Source organism: Larus michahellis, chromosome 15, assembly GCF_964199755.1.
Source record: "Larus michahellis chromosome 15, bLarMic1.1, whole genome shotgun sequence".
Classification (NCBI taxonomy): domain Eukaryota; kingdom Metazoa; phylum Chordata; class Aves; order Charadriiformes; family Laridae; genus Larus; species Larus michahellis.
In genome coordinates this window covers 10,418,870-10,439,271 of record NC_133910.1, presented here as the reverse complement: position 1 = coordinate 10,439,271, position 20,402 = coordinate 10,418,870, and the positions used below count along the sequence as shown (strand labels likewise).

Sequence of the window (20,402 nt, the reverse complement as noted above, 5' to 3'; positions counted from 1 at the left end):
ATGAAATAATGCGTAAGCAATGCAAAACCTGCGTTGAAAGACTTTGTTCCGCTGTAGCAAAAAATGATTACAGAACAAAGATCATTAAATATGGACCCCAATACTTTTGCGGAGGTAGCTTTTATTATTCCTAGTAGATTTATTTGTGTTCACTGTTTGCTTTTAAAGTACTTATGTGCCTCATTATTTCTCCAGTTTCCTTTGTTTCTTTAGAAGAGTGTGCCTTAAAAATGGTAATACTGCAAAGCCAAACCAGTTGTAAAGTCTGATAATATGCTGAAACAAACATTAAATTAGACCACCAAGTGTCTTACAGCAGAACAGAAAAAACCTAAACCCCATGGTATTTCTTCTCATGTGGAAATTATTCTTAGAAAGCAGCCGCGATTATGCTAGGGTAGAGAAGGAGCTTTACCCTGTCATCCAATGGAGTAGAAAGCAGCAGTGCAATTGCATTTTATCAGCAGTAATCCTCCTATTAAGCAGGTGAACTCTACATACACAAAATAACACTACCCATGATTACACTGCTGTTATATCATGTGGCTTTCTGCTTTCATTTTGTGGCAACCGGGTGCTAGGCAGTTTTATGGCTTTCTAATTTTTTCCGAGACTAGAGACCAATTATTACTTAAAAATAAGCCAATCAACCCTCCTGCTAAAAGATGACTAGCAGCAGAAGTTAAATTATAGAGAACATCACTGCCCCCAATACATTAATTTCTGTCACTCTGTCACTGTAAAAATTTACAGCAGATATAATCTCTTTGAAGGGGGATCAAGTCATAGAAAATACGAGCCTAGTTTTAAATAGAATTTTAATTTTAATGAAAGCTTCAGGGAATGATGTTTATGCTGCTTATCTTTCATACCTGGTGATTAAGTTAATTTATACTTAATGGAAGAGGATATTTCTAATCCCCAGACAGGCTCAGCATCTGTCTGTGACTATGTTTTTGGAAGCCTTAAGCTGCTTGTGATTGATGTAATAAAACCCGGATCCTGCAGAACTGACACCTGAAGGATATCCGTAAGAGGGAAAAATGTTATTTTTCTGCTCAATGCATGTGCTCAAGTCAAGCCAAAATCCCAAGCACTTAATTTTGCTGTCCCTTCAAAACCTGCTGTGCACTCCCTCGCCATTATTATGCGAGTACAAACAGGGGAATAAGCAAACAGTTCTCAGATACGGTTATGATCTAATATTCATATTCATTATGTGCAGTATCTGAGAACACGTAACTTTCTGATGGCCTGAAGCTGATGAGAATAATGAAGCTCCCGCGAAAAATCAGAGAAACAACCTCCATTTTTCCTTCACTTCTCTTTCCGTGTCTACTTAAGACCGAATGCTAGCAAAATAAATGCTTGCATTTACCCTGTAGTTACAACAGAAAAAAACTCTTGAAAAGGAAATATCTTGCCAGGAAAAGATATAATTTTCAACTTCGTCCCAACAAATCACAGTATTACTGTAGAAGGAAATAAAACAAACAAACAAACAAAAATTGGTATTTCCAGTTGTCGTGTTTATCCATGTTGTTTTAAAGCGACACTCTTGCAGAGAGGAAAGCAGCTACCAGAGATTATTACAAAGCAGCCAGCAATACTATCACACACTGGAAACATCTACAGAAGTTCAAAGCAACAGAGAATGGAGGGAAGTAGTAGTAGAAGGTAAATGGAAGTCAAGTAGCAAAATAAAAACAAACCCCAAAACTGCAGGTTTGAGTGCTTCATCTAAAACTGTTTCTGAAAAGAGGCAAGACAGTGCCCACAGTCGCTCAAATAAGTCTCCCTGGAATAACCAGCATTTACGCATTAACCAATAACACTGGGAACGTGTTAAAGGAGTGCAGTAATATTTAACCTCCAAAACTGTATCAAGTGTCTTGTAAAAATGTCTGACATGCATTGCTATGATTTCCTCAGGCCTAAAACCCCCTTGTTACACTATTTATATACTTTCGTGTTAAATTGTTAGGATAAATTATGGACTTTTCTCTCCAGTAAAGTAATGGAACACTTCTAAAATATTGTCAGTAGAAGCTGGACCCATTTTGTGGCTCTGTTCTCCGACATACTCGTTCCTCGGCCGCTGACTGGGTCCCTCCCGGCAGAGCCGAGTCCCCGATGGGCAGGGAAAGGCGGCACAGAACGCGCTGCTCCCCGAAAGCCGAGCCCCGGCTGGGGGCAGCGAACACACGGAACACGTCACCTACCGACCCCCGCACACAGCACGGAGCGGGAATGCACTGAAATTCCCAAGAGAGCACCGTACAGTTTGTTTTACAGATTAGGAACCTGCATTTAAACTCTGGCACTTTCTAGCCACCTAATTAGTCTAAGGAACAATTTCCAGTTAAAGGGCCATGTGAAAATGTCTCATTCCACCAGGAAATTCTTACTTTTCCTTATTCCACCAGGTTTTATCTTGGGGAATCTCTTTCCTATTCACATCTCCCTGTCTTCTACTTCTATGGTCCCTTAGGCTGATTTTGCTTCTCCTCTAAGGATGGTCACACAAACTACATTTTACAGGACATACTTGTTCAGAAACTACCAAGTCTCTAATCCCTCTGGTTTTGAGATCTTTTTGGGAAGGAAAAAGACCCTACATTTTGCTATCCCACTTCAGAGGCTATTTGGGTCAAGAAAAACTTAGCAATTCTTTATCTTATTTTAAAGGATGAAAAAGAATTAAGATCTCAGCAACTTCAGTTGAAAAAAAATTAATGACTGCATGCGAAAATCAACAAAATTAAATTTGCAATGAAAACCAGGATCCTTTCTATCTTCCTCCAAGTATCTTAACAGGCTTGCTCAAACCTGTTGGAAGCAAGAGGGCTTTTTCAAAACAAAGAAACTCTTCAGACTGAAAAGAATATGTTAACCTCATTTTAAAAGTATTATCTCATTTTTAATATTTATAAATATCTAAAAATCATGCAGGAAAAAAATTGCTTCCATTAAAATTCCAATTAATGTTTGAATTGAGCTGACTTTTTTCGGTGCTCGCTCCAAACCATGCATCCAAGTGAGTGAAACCTGCTGGCTGAGACACACTTCGCAAGCAATGGAAAGTACTATCAGTTACTTCAGGCCATCATTAAAAAAAAAGAACAGAGTGTATTTTGTTCAAACAAACAGTGCCAAACTCGGGCTCCTGTGTTACAGTACAGGGAAATAATGGTTTGCATCAAATGAAAATACATAAATGAATTGTGGGGTAATTAGATCGTTAAACTTGCTCTGTAATTCACAGCTGCACTGAGATTGACAGCTATATGCTGTGAGTTCTCCCATTCTTAGCTGTGACATCTAAATACATTGCAAATAAATAATTCTTAGAAGGCATGTGCATGTAAGAACCTTCTGCTTGTATTCAGGGATATAATCCATGCCTATGCATTAAATTTATTCCATTTGACTGTTACCTCAATAAAACCCTGCTATGTGGCCCAGGAGCCCTACTCCACAGAAATGATTTGTTTCTTTTATTAGTAAGGTGATGTACCTTACTACGCCCTTGGCTGATCAATTTGTTATAACATCATCTAGGTTGCATGAAATCTTATTTTTTTTAAATCAATTTGTTCATGGGCTGCGCCATTCCTGAGAGAGCACAAAGTACATACTGCAGCTCAGCAGTCACAGGAAGAACTTACAAAGATACACTGGGAACCAAGACAAAGCATTCGAGGCTCACCCCACAGATTTCATGCAATCAAAACTATCACAGTCGGTCGGAGTTTTAGGTAAATGTAACGTACAGATTGTAAAGATGGCAAGGAGACAGGAACGAAATAAGACATTTTTATACCTTATACAAAGATACAACATAGGCATGCTGTATATACGCAATATGTGTTTACGCAAATACACACTATATACACCACAATTTATAGTAAATACGTGTACACTTACTTCATAAAAACTATCTGGTGTGAAGTAATTTAGTATCAGAAGGATTACATAAAATTAGAAGTTCCTGAAATTTACATTGTGGACCAACTGCAAATATTAATTTAGAAGCAGAGTTGCCTCTGTGCAGCACAAACATACATTTAAGAAGGTAAAAGGGGGGAAATGTCAAATTAAGTAGACATCCTTAATTTTAGACAGGGAGATTAGCTGACGTTCTGAATATCAAATTTCATTCAAGAGGTATTTAACTGCAGGTTAATAACGGAAATTGTGCCCTCTACGAAAGCCATGAAAAAGCTGTCTACTGAGGAGTGCGGCTGAACCACTGCTCCTGCAGGGACCAAGACGGCAGCCAAACACCAGATTATGTCAGCAAGCTACAGGGGAGCAGAGGTGAAGATTATTTCGCTGATAACAGAAACTCAGCTCAAGCGATTAGCATATTGAAGTGTCAGGGAAAACACAATTTGCACTCAAGCCTAACTGCTAATCACCTTCCCTGTATGAACATGCAAATTCAGTGAGGGCACTCGGATGCTGCCTCTGCCCGGTACTTTAAGACAGAGAGGAAGAAAGTGTTTTTAACTTCAATCCGCAACAGCTTTCTTGTGTTGAAAAGTAAAAGAGGAAATTATAGCAAATCCACAGAAAGAAGACTTTAAAGAATTAAGCAGTTTCCTTAACAAAGGAAACAAATGCCCATTTTCCTCTTCTTTTCTGCACTAGGCAGGCTGCGATTAATGCAGTCTAGCAGAGGAAGAGAGGAGATGGCATTTGTAGAATGAGTACAGAAGACAGAGAATAAACTTTCTTTCTTTCCCTACAAGAGAAACAAATTAGATTCCAATTAAATCAAGTTTATAAGCGGAAAGTTACTCCCTTATGCAGAGTGCTGCTAAACAGCCTGTTTTCCCGTTAGACACAGTTTTCCTCTGCCCTGGAACTCTCTTCCATGGATTCACCATGCACAATTACATTTGTTTAGCTTTTGCTACATGACAGTTTTTCAACTTAAGAGTTAGTCCAGATTAACACTCTTTGACAAAATGCATCGCACTTTCCGGGCTGGCTGGATGCCTGGATCACTGAGGCAGATAAGCCCAAAACCACCTAAGCCAGGTATTGAAAATTAGTTGGAAATTAAGCCCTTGTTCAACACAAAACCACTAACCCCTTTCAGGCTGAAAAGATGTCAGCCTTGAAGGCTACATACGAGAAGACCTGAATGGTGGAATAACATCTAAGAACATCATGGCCTTTTTTACCGTATTCTTTTTGCCGTATTCTTTTACCTCTGAGGTAAAAGGAAAAGGTGAATGGCCTTAACAACTACAGTAATTTCACTCTCCCAAAGGTATGGAGAGCTAACTCCACAAAACACTTAAGTATGCACTTCAGTATTTGATTAATAAGGTCAAAATTGCTATTTATTTTATATCCTACCCAATGTAACCTGAACAAATTTCTGACAATGCTTAATCTGAATTTTCACTGGTTTCAGCTGAAGTTTGCCATCAGCAATGGCTGGATCCAGCAAATATCTGTCATGCAACAAAGCTGCCAGGGACACTTTGAAGTACTGCTGAGTTTTTGTTTAAAAAGAAAAAAGAAAAGCAACCAAACAACACAACACAACAGCAGCTTGCTTTGTTAGAACTCAGTGAAAGCAGGAGCAGACACCAAAGGAGCTCCAAGATCCACGCTGTCCGTTAGGGAACCCGGCTGGAGCAGCCGCCGAGCGCGGGGAGCCTGGCTGCCGGGCTGCTTATTCCGGCTGCGGGAAGTCACTGGGACTCCTCCTGCCCCAGTCATTTCTGCTGGTTCTGAGGGATGCAAAACACAGCGTGCCTTAAGCCAGATTCTATTACCATTAAGACTCACTTAAAATCTCTAATCAAATAACTGAATTCAAAGATGTATTTAGACCCACAGCCTCCACGTTCATTTTTATGCAATTCGGAAGGAGAACAAGAGGCCACCCCACTTTATTCCTGACCTCCCGCTTCTTGGGCAGCCCTTGACGATCCCAGCAACTGTTGTGGCTGCGCTACGAAGGCTAGAGGAGAGCGACATATTCTGATAAAACCTTCCTGGTCTCTGTGTGTTATCACGAAGGTTTTCTTTTCATTTAAAAATCATCGTAAGAGAAAAGAAAGCAAGACGACTTCTTAATGATCAACTTAAAATGTAAAACAGTGTGAATATCTAAGAGATGTAATTGCTATAGCACATTTTGATTTATTTGAATGTTTGGAAAGTTCAGGTTTTATGGAAACGTTCTTGACGGGTCACATTGCTGAGCTTATTCTCAATCCTTCCTCTATTGCTCACTAGAAATTTTAGAGAGCAAAAAGAAAGAAGAGAGATATGAATAAAAATGTAATTAGATTAGCTGCATCTCAAAACATTGTGATTCAAGTCTAATTGGATAAACTGGTCTCCATTTGCAATTTGATAACATAAAACCAGACTTTGGTTCACACCGGCGCTAAGGGCACTGCAGCACGCCAATTACTGCAAAAGCACACGACGGGTTTGGACCAATTAATTTCACAGTGCCAAAAATGAAACCTTTTAAAATTCTGCAACCCGTATCAATTCTTGCCCATTAAAATTTTTAAATGAACTGGGCCTGTCACCAGCTTGCTTGCTTAGTACATTCTAAGCGCTTCCAGCTGTCCCTCAATATGGGGTCATTTCAAGAGATTCAAAATTAGACAATTCACTTTATGTGGAAGTTAAAATACTCTTTACATTCAAGACGCTAGTGCTTAGAATACAATATAGGAGCAAACAGACCAACTTGCAAAACTGGACTATGAATAACAGCACTTTTTGCAGTGGTGAAGGTTAAAATGGGACTAATCGTAAATTAGTCTGTTAGCAAGCATGGGGTTATTTAGTGCTGTGTTTATGGAATATCATTGGAATGCACACAAGTTCTCTATTTTATTAGCAAAGGACTGTAAAAATGAGAAGACGAAAACAACACTAAAGAATGACATTGAGAAAAAGTCTTTTTCAAATCCTAATATCCTGAATATTCAAATAGCACACCACGCACCAAGGTACTATATTGCATAGAAAATGCAATGACTCTGAGCACTCTGTATGGCAGAAAGGAAAAGATACAGAGATCACTAATGACAATCAGGTTAGCAAACTGTGAACAACCACCAGGGATATTTACTGAAGAGTGTAGAATTGGACCTAGAGTCTTCCAGAGAAGAAAACCGAAGCTTTTCTATAATGTTTTTATATAACAACAATACATAAACTGACCTCCTATACTACTAAGCATAATAACAGGCCATATCCTGCACACTATTAATTTATAACGCCTGGCAATGCAGGGGGGAAGCAAGGCAACATCCTCTTTTCACAGAATGAAAGTGGTAGCAGAAGGGAAATGTTTTGTCTAAAGGTCACCGAGTAAACTGGCTGAATTGGGAACAGAAATTGCATCTTTTACGTCTAGTCCAGAGTTATTTTCACAAAACCAACTTTTCCTGTAATGGTTTGACAGAGAAAAACATTGAAGTGAATTACTGAATTCCTACTGTACCTACGCTAGGGATATGGTTTTAGCTATTTTTTAAGAAACATTGTCATTGCTTATGTATTTATGCATTTTTAGTCAATTAAAACACTTCATATTACATGTGATATAGAGCCACTTACAAACTAAAAGTTCTGACCTTCTTTCCATCAGCAGATTTTATTTTCTTTTCTACATTAGGACTGCTGCCACAGCACATTCAAATTATTTGCCACTGTTCTGTACTCAGTATTGTATTTTCTCCTGTTGCAGAAAACACTCTTGTAGTGCTTTCTTCCAAGTGGCTCTTAAAACCAACATAGAATTATTCTGTGAGTCAAGCACCACCAGATCCTTCCCCTCCCTTCAGGCAGCTCACAGAATTGCAAACAGGGCCTGTCCTAATCAATAGGAGAAAGGTTAAAAGCTTTTAAGGATGAAGCAGATAAATAATTGTAAAAGCAAGAGCAGAGGGCAAAGATCAAGGCACCGATAACATTTGCTTCACAAAACTGAATGGAGTAGTTGAGGTTAGTTTTTCTTGAGCAAGATGAGAAACAGCAGTAGGAATAAATACTCCCCAACTACAGAAAAACCAAGTTAACGTTTCACTAATCTGAGCTGAAGTAACACTGACAAACATCACATCTAAAATTCTCCCTCACATGTTTAACTCCTCAAAAGCTGCATGGGTTAATGTAACAGACAAGAATTGATACTGAAGTTGGCAGATTGCCTGATGAAGGAATAAACCAAAAAGCCCTGTAGGAAAGAGAAACGGGCTAATTCAATGTACTTTCAAAGGGCTTTGGCAGAATGATCCTGAATATGAATGCTGGGTCATTTTGACTGATGGAGAAAAAAATTGTGTCGCCTCCAAAATGAACCACAGCAGAGAGATCAATCTCAAGAAAGCCACACATATGAGTTTATACACTCTCCAGCAGGAATAAGGCTTGGAATGAAGAGGTGGTGCTTGAGAAGCATCTGAATAGCTGAAAACCTGACCAGACTTCCAAGTGATAGCAAAGGGATGCAGGAATCAACCTAAAACTCTAGCAGTCAGCTCATACAGTCAATTAGCAAATGAAAGCCAAAATACTGATGCTACCCCGAGCTAGGTTTATTACATGCTTATTTTTATAAGCACTAAACTCACCCCGCATAATGCAAAAGGCACTGACAGCCCTTAGTAATGAATCCCTGTGAAACATAATACAGTTACTCACAGAAGCCGAAACTAAGATACATTACAACAACAGTCATTATTTCCCGATCTGTGATAGCTGCAACACCAGAATTCTCCCATTCAGTCTCTCCGTATGTTTATGCACTGAGTTTCTGACCCTCTTAAACCACCCCTGCCACGCAATCATAACCTTAGACTACGGATAGCGAGATAAACACAGTAATCAATGGCAAGAATGACTTTATCATCATCAAAATCTAGGATAATCATACTCTCGAGATGTCTTTGCACAGTGCATTTTCATATTTCCATTAAACATGACACAAACATCAGGGGAGGTTATGAAACTGAATAAAAAAAATCTGGAAAATAAATGTAATGCAGCCGCACAGGTGATTTCCTGACTTTTTTTTCTTTCCCTAAGGAAGTGCAAAATTGCTCCTCAATATCAATAAATTAAGAATAGCATTAGGATTTGGAAAGTGCCTTTGAAACATACAGAAGAGAAGCATTACTGAAAGGCCTGTTTCAGTAAAGGCCCACATTCCTCCTGCAGTGTGGCAGCGAAGGTTAGAGCCGTGGGTCACTAGTGCAGCAGGGGACACCTCCTGAGGAAGCTGCCACTTTAACATAAGTCAGAATTATGATGGAAAGTACATGAGTAGAATGTCCAGAAATTAATTCATGTTTTCATTTAATGCAGATCACATATTCACCTCCTAGAAACAATTAATTTTCTCCTGTATCAGAGAAAGAAATCATTTAAAGTGAGAAAGACGCGTAATCCACACAGCAGAAAAAAACCAAACCATCTTGTTTCGTGCAAGAAAAGAGCAAGATCTTTTGTGTAGTAAGTTCTACAAAACCTTGACTGGAATTTCTTCCTAACTACACCACACTTCGAGATAAAAAGTCAAACTGACATACATTAATATTTACAGGGTGCTCTCCCAACAGTGACATTAGCCAGTGGTTGCATGCTGATCTTGCAAAAATTTGTGAGAGACCACATTGGGGTTCCTCCTGCTCAGAAAAATTAGTTAATCATATTTGACATTTGCTAGAGCCACAGAAGCCAGAGAAGATATCATACCTGACATATTTTAAAAAGAAGAAAAAAATAATCAGACATCACAAATAAATTTCAAGGCTACATTCAAATAGAAAAACACTGAAGTGATACGTACGGAGAATAGCACCCAAGAAGTGATAAATTAGCAATGAAACAGCAATACCATAATAGGTAATAAAACAAAAGCATTCTTTGTGGGCACAATGAATTGATTGTTTTTGTAACAGCCATAGATTAAATTACATTTCATTTCCAAAGTGTTTCAATTCTTTCTTCTGTCAATGGCTATTTCAGTGCTGAATAAAAGTCATTATTTTACTTAGGGGGCTGCACCTTCATCATCTCTAGCAAGTAAAAAGCAGATTTTATTCCATGAGCAACTCATATTTCTAATGACAAGCAATGTCATAATACTATGCTTTCTTTGTCAAAAGAATGAAATGTTTATTTTCTGCCTTGAAATATGTAAGAAACCAGGCACGTAAATGCAAGAGATCATACTGGGACACAGAATAAACAACAGCAACAAAGACATAAAGAAGTCTCTTATTATCACTGGATTAATTAGCATTAATAAACTAGGGCACAAATATTTTTGACAGGACAGGAAAGCAGGTCATTAGCATTGATGAGATGATATAAATGATCTTCCCAAGACATTTAGAGCAGACCTGCTCCAAATGATACTCACGGCTGGCAATTATGCCACCAGTCAAATAGTTTACATCTAACAGCCAGCGGAGAATATACAGTATTTGCACACAAGACTCAGGCTCCTCTTTGCTCCTCAAATCTAATACAATTTTAAGAAGAATAAATCGCTAATAATTAAACAAACACTGAAACTAAAACCTTTTAATACTATAAAGATTCAAAGTTAGGCACAAAAAAAAAAAGAGAAGTTTGCGAAGCCTTTTAAAATGGATTTTCTGTTGGAGGCACAACATAAACAATGATTTGCATCAGTGATTATCTTAATTAAACTGCTGTTTACATAAGTAACGTTGATTTACTTTAAATGTTGTTCGGTGTCATTAGACCGTTCATGTGATTGTGCGAATTTCCTTTAGCTGAAGTCTTCTCCCACCTCCAGCAGGCTGGGAACAGTCCCTCTGCTGCAAGTAAATCTGGAGTAAAGTTAATGCCATACAAGCTTTATCTGAGTGTCTTTGTAGAAACATGGAGCACAGTTCAACCCGTTACCCTGTGACAGGGATTTCACTCTTCCATTCGGGTGTAGCCCAGCTTTCTGACCATGTTGCTTATGACAGACTTGGATAAAACTGCATACTGTCATCCTCTGAAGGGCCATGTGCCACCTCTGCTAGACACAATGCTTTGAATACGTTAAGTAAAAAGAAACTACGTTCCCTCACCCTCTTTTTCTTTTTTTTTTTTACATTAGATTTCTTGCTCGAGGAAGAAAGCTCCCTCCTCATGACACAGTGACCAGCTGGCTAATCTGGTACTGAAGGTCACTAGATGATAAATTCAAGTCAAAAGAGCTACCATTGGTGAAAAAAATGTAAGCTGGAAAAACCACTGTGATAATTCCAAAATTAGCAGTGACAGATGTTCAGAACAGAAATCAAGATTACTGGCCAGCACTACCCCCTGAATTCACCCTGTAGAAATGCTAGCAGAAAGTAAGCTTTGTTTGATAATATTTAACAGATTTACAGAGGAGTTTAAAATCCTGTCTTTCCAAGAAAACAGCTCCATCACAAATGATTGTGTTTTTTCCAGCATGTCATCAGCTGGATGATTGCAATGATCTGCTTAAGCCTCAAAATCCATGAGAACAGCACTGCCACGCAAACAAAAGCACGGAGTTAGTATCTTCCATATTATTTTATTAACTGTCTTAATTTCTTAATGATGAGTGAAACTTGAGTTCCAAAATTAAGGATGCCTAAGGAAAGCAGGACTAGTCTAGAAACCAAAGCTAGGGCAAAAAAGGCTCTACATTTTGACTCCTGCAAAATTCCACTGGGGGGAGGGGTGAGAAATCAGAACCCCTCTTTTTATACCCATGCATTTTTAGATGTATTTTTTTTTGTTTTAGAAGCGAAAAAAAAGTAAAACGAAACACACAACATGTAGTTGAACATCTGCCGCCTTTAATTGCAGAAAGAGGTACCCAGGCTCTACTTGGTCAGGCAGAGCCAGACACCACTCACCCTCTGGGTTACAGAATGGCTTGAAAACGGTCTAACACAGTAACCTGCAGAGCTGCGTTCAGAGGCTCCTCGAGAGGCTGCGAGCCCTTGATGTGTATCTTCACCCTGCAGAGCAGAACACGCCTCCAAATCTCTCTTAGTGGTTACTTGGAAACTCGTCTGTCATCAGACTTTGGCTACAATTGCGCTAGCGTAGAGGACTCGGAAGCAGCAAAGAAGTAAACGCAGCAAAGCAGGATAACGCCTTTATAGGGATACCTACGGCCTTCAGGATGTCGACATGCAGAACACGTCCTGGGCGTAGGAGGCACACGGGATTTGTCCGGCAGGGCTTGCCTAACAGCAGGGAGAAGCAGGTACCCACCCTGCCCATCCCTCCCAAAAGCTCACAAGTGCCCGTGTCACTTTTTATTCTATTTTAATTCCTTAAGTTCTTTGCATCACAGAATAACACAAAGCCTTCCCTTATCTCTACAACAGAAGATATTTCCTCTATGAAAAATAAAAAAAAAAAAAAATCTTTGCATGAATTTAAAGTTTCTGTTTAAACATGTTACATGCACAAAATATTAAGTACATACCTCAGTACTTAAATGGCCAGGACAAATTCTTAACACTAAGAAAAGATCAGTCATACTGTGGAACAATAGCCACTAAGTATACTGAAGTGTGTTCATTTGAACTTCTATCACTGCAGATTTCCAATGACTAATTATTGGCAGTGCCAAGATAATTACTAGTGAGTGGTGCATGTGAAGCCTAGAATTGTGTTGGAAAAACTGAGAGATACATATGGCATGACAAACTGATCCTATTCAACTTAACTTTTATTCCAATATTATGCGCCACATGAAATGAAGGAGGAAAAAAATAATCAAAACTTCATAAAGATATGGAAAAATTAAACTAAAAAAATTTCTGAGCTATTAATCTTTCCTGATAATTAAGTCATTCAGGATGACTTCTAAAACTCACTTTCATTTAGATGCTTCATTTGTTTTAATCTGGGAGATAATTAGAAGGAAATCAAATCCATCTCCATAGCAGAATATTTACCTGAGATGCAGCACAGACGTCTCAGTATTTCCCCTGTGTGTTCAAACTCAGTGTTATACATACCATTAAAACTTTACTTAGATTAATGTCCATTACTTAATCAGCATCAAAACTAAAGTCTGCAATATTTGCAACTGGTTAGCTGTCAGAACAGGAATTCTTTCAGATTTTTTTTTCTATTAATTGGCCAAATTTTGCACACACGGTGCCCAGTTCAATAAAAAGTACCTGAAGTAGGAGTAAATCTCAACTGAATGAGTGGGCAGTTGTCCCACGTGAGTTCCTGGATATCCACACAAAACGTTATCAGAATATTGCCATCAGAATATTGCCCTTTGCAGCAAGAAATAGGATTGACTTATGGTGAAGACATGCAGACATTCATCAACAAGATGCTCCGTTAACCAGATTATCCGGAAAAAAAGCTGTATCATTGATGGATTCTTGCTGCGAAGAGCCAATGGTTTATCTCATCACCAACTAATCGTGTTATGAATTATTTAGTACTCAAAATGTATCAGAGAAGAATCCTCAATTGAATAAGCATTCCACACACACCAGCGTTCTCCATGAATTTATTTCTAATTATCATTTGCCTTTTTTCCGTATCTAATATGTAGTTAATGAATGCCTGACATAACTTCAGCATATAAAAAAAGACATGACTAGTTACATAATTACAGGTTAAAAAATGATCTTTTTTCAGCTCCGTGCACTGAAATCATCTTAAGGGTGAAGGTTAAGGACTGGCAACACACAGTACAGGCTGCTTTGCAAGACACCGTATACTGACCACACCAACCGCTGTGTGTGGCACTGCCTCTGAAAGACTTTGATCTTATAATAATATTACAGTAATACACAGCTTCTAAGTATTATCAGTCATGTCTTGTTCATGGGACTGCATACAAAAGGACAGCAAATTTGCACTTGAAATCATCATAGAACATGAATAACATATGTAAGCTTGCCACTAAGTGCCAAGAGAAGAACAAAATCGATATTCTAGTAGGGAGGCAGGCCTTTAAGCAAGAATTTCTAGGGACAAAAAAAATAATAAAATCTCCCTTTCATGTTTCCAAGGAACTGCTTAAAATGAGGTGTTTCATCAAAAAAAGAAGACATTTCTCTCAGCCTGATCCCACCACAAGCATTTCCGTGCAACCTGCTTCAGGCAGTTTGTCCCGTTTCTAGATCATAGATTTAACTATGTTTATTATCACAGATCAAGGAAGCATTTTCTAAATACAATATTCATACTATCAGCTCCAATGGGGTGATTAATTCAGAGTAATTTGTGACTTTCAAGCAAATTAATACACAAATTACTACTCATGACTGATTTGAATTAAAAAAAGAAGCCTCAAGTAAAGGCACAAATAAATAAATCTGAGTGACTAATTTTTTTTGCTCCAGTTCTGAATCAAAGGTAAGATATTGCAGGGGAACTGATAAAGCCTGATTTTCTATCAGTTTGATAGTAAATTCCTTTTCAGTTCCTTGAGCTGGAGCACTCGCGTGGCTCCTTCCACACTTCCACCATTCCTACAAGAAAGCAGCAGGCGAAGCAGTCGGTGCCGAGCTGCGAGGATGCCGTTTGGTGGACTTGCTGCTACCAAACAGAAAGGAGAACAGGTTGGGTTTTTTTCCCCTGAACTTCCCCTGGCAGATCCACAAATCCAAGTACTCTTTTTGTACCACGCCACCAATGAATATCCTCCAAGCTTTTTTGGAGAGAGTTAACACTGTGGATGCAAAAGAAGTCCCACAGACAGACAGTTGGGAACTCATCATCCTAGATAAACTAACGTAATTGGGAAAAAAACCCACTTTTATAATTATTTGCAAAAAACAAAGAAAGTCAACACACTTACTGGACATCTTTTCTCTTTTTTTTCTGAGGATCCACGAGCCGAAGAGTGTCTCTGATAACAGCTACTTTCACTTCTTCATCAACGGGGCTTGGGACATTTTCGAATACTCCAGGAGAAAGCTTTAAATTACAATTGGGGATACAATTATTCAGTACAGAACTAAGGATTATTTATTCCACGTTTACTCACACTTCATGCATGTCATATATGTTTTAAATACACAATGATAAATTACAAAATACTTCTTAAAGAATACACAAATACCTTAGCATTTTCAGTATGATACTATAACAATTTTTGGCAAGTTTCTCTAGTAAACTGAAATATTGAAAAAAGATTGTTGCCAACGTTACCATTTATATGATATATACAAACATGAAAAAAAATATTAGCAATCCCCTAAACACAATTAAGTCAACTGCAGGGGATGATGAATAAATGTGTTTATGACAAAGATGATGCAGAGCTTTCACAATTCCAATAAGTCATATTTCCAGTGTATAAGATTAGCAATGATTTCCAAGCAGAAAATTACAGAGAACCTTGGAGGTTTCATATTAGCAGACAGCTTTCATCTTTCAAACAAGGAAAAAAGACCAGAAAACCAAACCTAAACAATTTCATCCCAATATCACTATCATGTTGAAAGGTCTTACCTCTTGCTCGTGTTCTATTCTCATGCTGGGGTTTGCATTTACTTCTAGTAACATGGGCTTCAAGTTTTTCATCAGGAGAATGTCAAACCCTAAAATCTGTGCAAAACAAGCAATGTGTTACTTCAGTTCTACTCAGTGTTCCTCTAGAGAATGCAATGGCCAGCCCTATGTCAACATTCAGGAGACAGAAACATTTGAGGGACAAAAAAGAAATAACTGAGAAACATGCTATATTGCTGAATAATTACTGAAACCATTTGTCTTTGATACTAACAGCTACTTTCACACTATCCCCATCTCCAAACACTGCATCTGTCAACATGGAATCTTAGCACCTGTGGGTCTCAAAATTCCATCATCATTGCTGCATTAGGAAGCTGCAAAGCTTCATAGTCATAACATCTAGAAGATGGAAACTGTAGCAAATACTGCTACTAATGATTGATACCCCTTCAAAATTCTCCATATATGTTTATGGCAAGTAGTAACACAGGTCAGGAGACACATTTGTAAAGTGAAACTTGGGTGAGGAGATGCTAAGTTCTGAGCTCGCACAATGCTATTCAGTGGACGGACTCCATCCAACCAGTGATCAATAACATAACGAGAGAACGCTTTTAGAAAAGGAATTAAACATCCAGAAAATTAATCAATGCATAGAAATAATGGCATTCCAGGCAGAAATTCCAACATACCTGGAAGCAAGTTGGCCCAGGCTTTCCTGCTGGTATGTCAGACTGATAGTAAACTTTCAGTTCTGGTGTCAGTGCAATAATTGTTTTAATCACCAGTGAAATGATATCTGACCACAGCTTTTTGACATCAGCTCCTCTGGAAGACAGTCTGCACAGAATGCTTGAAAAAGTCCTCTTGCTGCCAGTGTTTACATTGTCAGAATGGATGAAATTCCCACTATGGATATTTAGTGAATAGTTGGTTAAGTGCATAAAAACCTGGTGCAAATTTTTTAGAGTGGGTTCTTGATAGGGCTCTGTACAAAATCTAGAAAGTCCATCTTTGGCTATATAAATTTCTAAGGGTTCTAAAGATTTCAGTAAGACATAAAGACGAATGTCAAATTTCAGTTTGTCAACAAGCAGTGGTTTGCAAATATATTCCTGCACCACAGCTGGCCGGCTCTGGATGCTTCCCGTCAGTCTGATGTCACTCGGGTCTTTAATGAGGTAGATTCCATCTCCCTGGCACCCTCCATCGGGTTTTACAATAAAAGTGGGCTTCCAGGACGGATCGCTGTCTTTCATCATACGAACCTAGAAGGAAAAGAATTACACTGAAAGACACTAATTGGGCGGGGGGGAAGAAGGGCTGATACTATGAAAGCCAACAAATTGCATTCGTAAGCAAAAATAAATAAAAATAACATGATCACATCACTAAGAGTAGTAAACACCGTGCAAAAAAGGTAGAAGGTAAACAGTGCTGACAAGCACAAAGACAAACAAAAAAGCATGAGTAGGGACTTACTAGTGCAGATAAAAGTCAATTTATTTAACGAGCTGTTCTATACATGATTCCAGGAACTTAATGTTATGTACCAATTTACAGGATGAAATGCTGTATATCTCATGAGGTCCATTTTATCAGTCTCTAATGCATATGCAACGGCAAAGTTAAACTTCCATGCTACATTTTGAACTACCACTGACAAAGCTAATCATTAACCTAAGGAAAGGCACCTTATTTTTTGAGGTATAAATGCAGACAAACAACATTGGGAGAAGGAAAGAAAACGTAAAAATTTGGCACTGATAATACCTTTTTCTACCAGCGAATATTTTTCACAGTCAGATAACCAGTGTTAGTAAAACCAGGGAATACTGAGCCACGTACAGATTTTATACAAATACCACAAATTTACTAAACAAAGCATAGATTTTATGCCTCAATTGCTACCTACCACCATTCTCTAAAATTAAGGTCTTTCTAGTTTATACCAGAACTTCCCTCAGGCCTGGCATGCAATTACTACCTTTCTACCCACTGCAAGGTGAAACGTATTCTACCCTGATTTCAACAGCTCTTCTCGTTTGCTTTGATTTGTATTGGGAAGATCTATTCATGGCACATGACAATTCAGATGCTTTCTTTAGATGTACCTTATGTGAAATCAGGAAAATGAGGAAAGTCGGTGGAGAATTTGATGGTGTTTTGTACCAAATCAAAACGTTTGGATGAATTTACAAAGCACTCCATGTTTGCTGTCGTTTCCTCAAGCTGGTGCAGGTGTTGGGTCTGTGTTCAGGCGATCACCAGTGCTGGCTCGGTGTGACACACACTGCGCTCTAGTGTACGAGCTTGCAAACACCAACATCGACGCAGCATAATGCATCTTAATATGCAAAAATGCTTAGAAAAATCACTACACAAGATACTTTTCATTTCTTTCATAGAGAAATGCTGCCACTTTGCAGATTTCTTGCAAATGATGTCAAATACTCTTTCCTGCTAACAAGTTAAATTAATAAAATCATTCCAGAAAACATATTTTCCAAAGACACACGTTTGCTATGAATGAGGTGATGGGAGATGACCCTCTGGAAAGGAAGCAGTAGGTAAGAAATTTTGACACCTGCTGATACTCTTTGAGTATGTGTATCAAAAGCATCAAGTCACAGAAATAGCAAGAAAAAGGGGGGGGGGAAAGGTTAGCAAATCAGTACCTTTCAGTTTCAGTTTCTTTCCATTGTTTGTGTTGCCTTGCCACAAACGGTCTCTGTTAAAGTAAACTTTAATATGCTGTAAGAATGCCACTGGAGGACTATACGACCTATTTCTGTATTGTTTACAGCAGCTTGGACCTTGATACTCATGCATCCAGTTCTGTCATTGCTTTGTAGATAGATATCCATGAGTACAGTATAAACCATTATACGCATATCTTGAGGGTTTTTTCCATACTACGCCCTAGATTTTTGGGGCCTATAAGGGAAATGGTTTACCACAAATAGAAATTGTAACAGCGATGGGGAAGTACCCGTGGTTTGTCAGAACCTACAGAACCCCGGATGTGGCCTTAGTAAGATGAAGATCAAAACTGAATTATAGAGAATTACAGGATTATAGACAGGTGTCTGCATCCTCACACAGAAAGTGGGAAGAATAATAAGGAAAAAAAAAGTTCTAAAACTCAGATCTAACTCCAAACATCTCAAATTCAAAAGGCAATTGGATCTGAACTTTTTACTCAATCCCACTGTCATTTCTACTTACTGACCTCAGCAGCTTCATTTCTGGGGCATAAACAGAGCTTGGCGCTGTAACAGACGACAGCCTTCTACAGAAACTACCTTCTTGGAAGCAACAATAAATATCTTTGGAGTTCTTGATTTTACAAACTAATGGGAGTTATATAAAGAAGTAATGAAGAAACAAAGACTGTTGATAAGTTGGCAGTCCAAAACATTATTGTAATAAGGTTGTTTTGTCCTTTGAAGATGTTAAACTGACACATTTAGCAGGGAATGTTTGGAGGCTAATGTCATTCCCAACTGGATACAGCGAGTCAGAATTAAACACAGCACCAATAACTAACCGCTGGACTCAAATCTGCACTTTTGTAAACAGCATATATTCACTCAAAACTCACTCTCTCTCAAAAAACCCCAATGTTATAATTAGGGAATCTTTTTACATCAGAGAAAAAAGAAACTACGCCATCTACATTGCCTACAAAGCTCACATTCCCAAGAAGCAAACCTAAACTTTGCAAGCCTCGATGCATTTTATTTGAGGATGAAAAAATCATGAAGACGGTAACTAGGTCACTGTAAGTGCCTGACACATCTGCTGAATATCAGATCTTTCATGTTACGTGCATATCTCCCACTGCCTAAATACATTTTAGTTTATTTATTACTTGTATGGCAAAAGTAAGAACTGCAGAGATTTGGATGCCTGAATTAGTAGAAGTGAAATTGAGAATGGAAGAAAGGAAGTCAGGAAGGATTTGGAGTTATCCTGGATGAATTTTAAAAACTATTCGCAAAACATGGCATGTTTTACAACTTGTAGCAAGGAAAGAATATGAGCATGTTTAAGACAGTGAGTTAACATGTCTCAGCCTTCAGAAGCAACTGGTTTGGAGGTCAAGGTCTGAGCAACCAGTGGAAAATGAACTGCTGCATTACCCTCTCGGGCAGCCCTTTAGGTTCATGGTAAAGCAACAGGACCCTAGCGAGAAGCCTCTGAAGCTCCCCCAGCTCTATTGCTGTTCCCTGCGGGTAAAGTCCCTACAGGTGCAAATATAGTAGCATTGCATTAACAAATATTTTGGAGGAAAGAAATTATTAGCGCACAAATTGTAATTTATCAAAACGCAACTATAAAATCCAGGTTTCAATGAATAGGTGCAGAAGGACTGTAGCTCACGAAACTCCTAACAGCACTGGCACAGGGAGCCCTATTAAAGAACGCAGCTCCAGAAAATGCAGGATGCAGGCTAACACCTTTAGCAGCTACTCATGGGATTTGGAAAAATAAAGCACTTAAAATCGCTTTTCTTCAAAACAGAGGGACGTCACAGTACAGACCACTGTTTTCTTGCATTCACATGTTTTACGGACCAGACTTGCAGCTGCCGTTCTCTCCGTTCACTCAGCAATCGGCCGTGAGTACATTCGGCTGCTCACCCAGACGGGATACACAGCTCTGCTGGCAGTGACATTCCCAAGGCCTGAAGGACTTCTGGCTCCATCCTAGTCACTCATTTATTTCCTTGAGAACCACACTGCTAAAAGCCTTCCTACTAACTACAGCAGAAATTCAAGATTAATTATTTAGACCAGGATTTTTCTCATGGGCAAGCATCACACTAGCTCCATGAAAGATCCTTCCTCAAAATAGGTCACTTTGAGGGATAAAATGCCACAATGGAGATCAGGCTTACATAA

General features: G+C 38.7%; 1 protein-coding gene across 5 annotated transcripts in view; it reads right to left on the bottom strand.

Moving 5' to 3' along the window:
* TTLL11 (tubulin tyrosine ligase like 11) overlaps nucleotides 1–20,402 on the bottom strand; it is a 53,390-nt gene that overhangs the window by 20,055 nt on the left and 12,933 nt on the right. For all 5 annotated transcript variants that reach the window (XR_012590011.1, XM_074608449.1, XM_074608451.1 and 2 more), the window contains 3 exons: nucleotides 16,188–16,763; nucleotides 15,493–15,588; nucleotides 14,837–14,955 (listed from right to left, as the gene is read on the bottom strand). Coding sequence is in view for 4 of the 5 variants with exons in the window: in XM_074608449.1 (XP_074464550.1) it covers nucleotides 14,837–14,955; nucleotides 15,493–15,588; nucleotides 16,188–16,763 (791 nt within the window). In the remaining variant the exon portion in view is untranslated. The remainder of the gene's footprint in view (nucleotides 1–14,836; nucleotides 14,956–15,492; nucleotides 15,589–16,187; nucleotides 16,764–20,402) is intronic.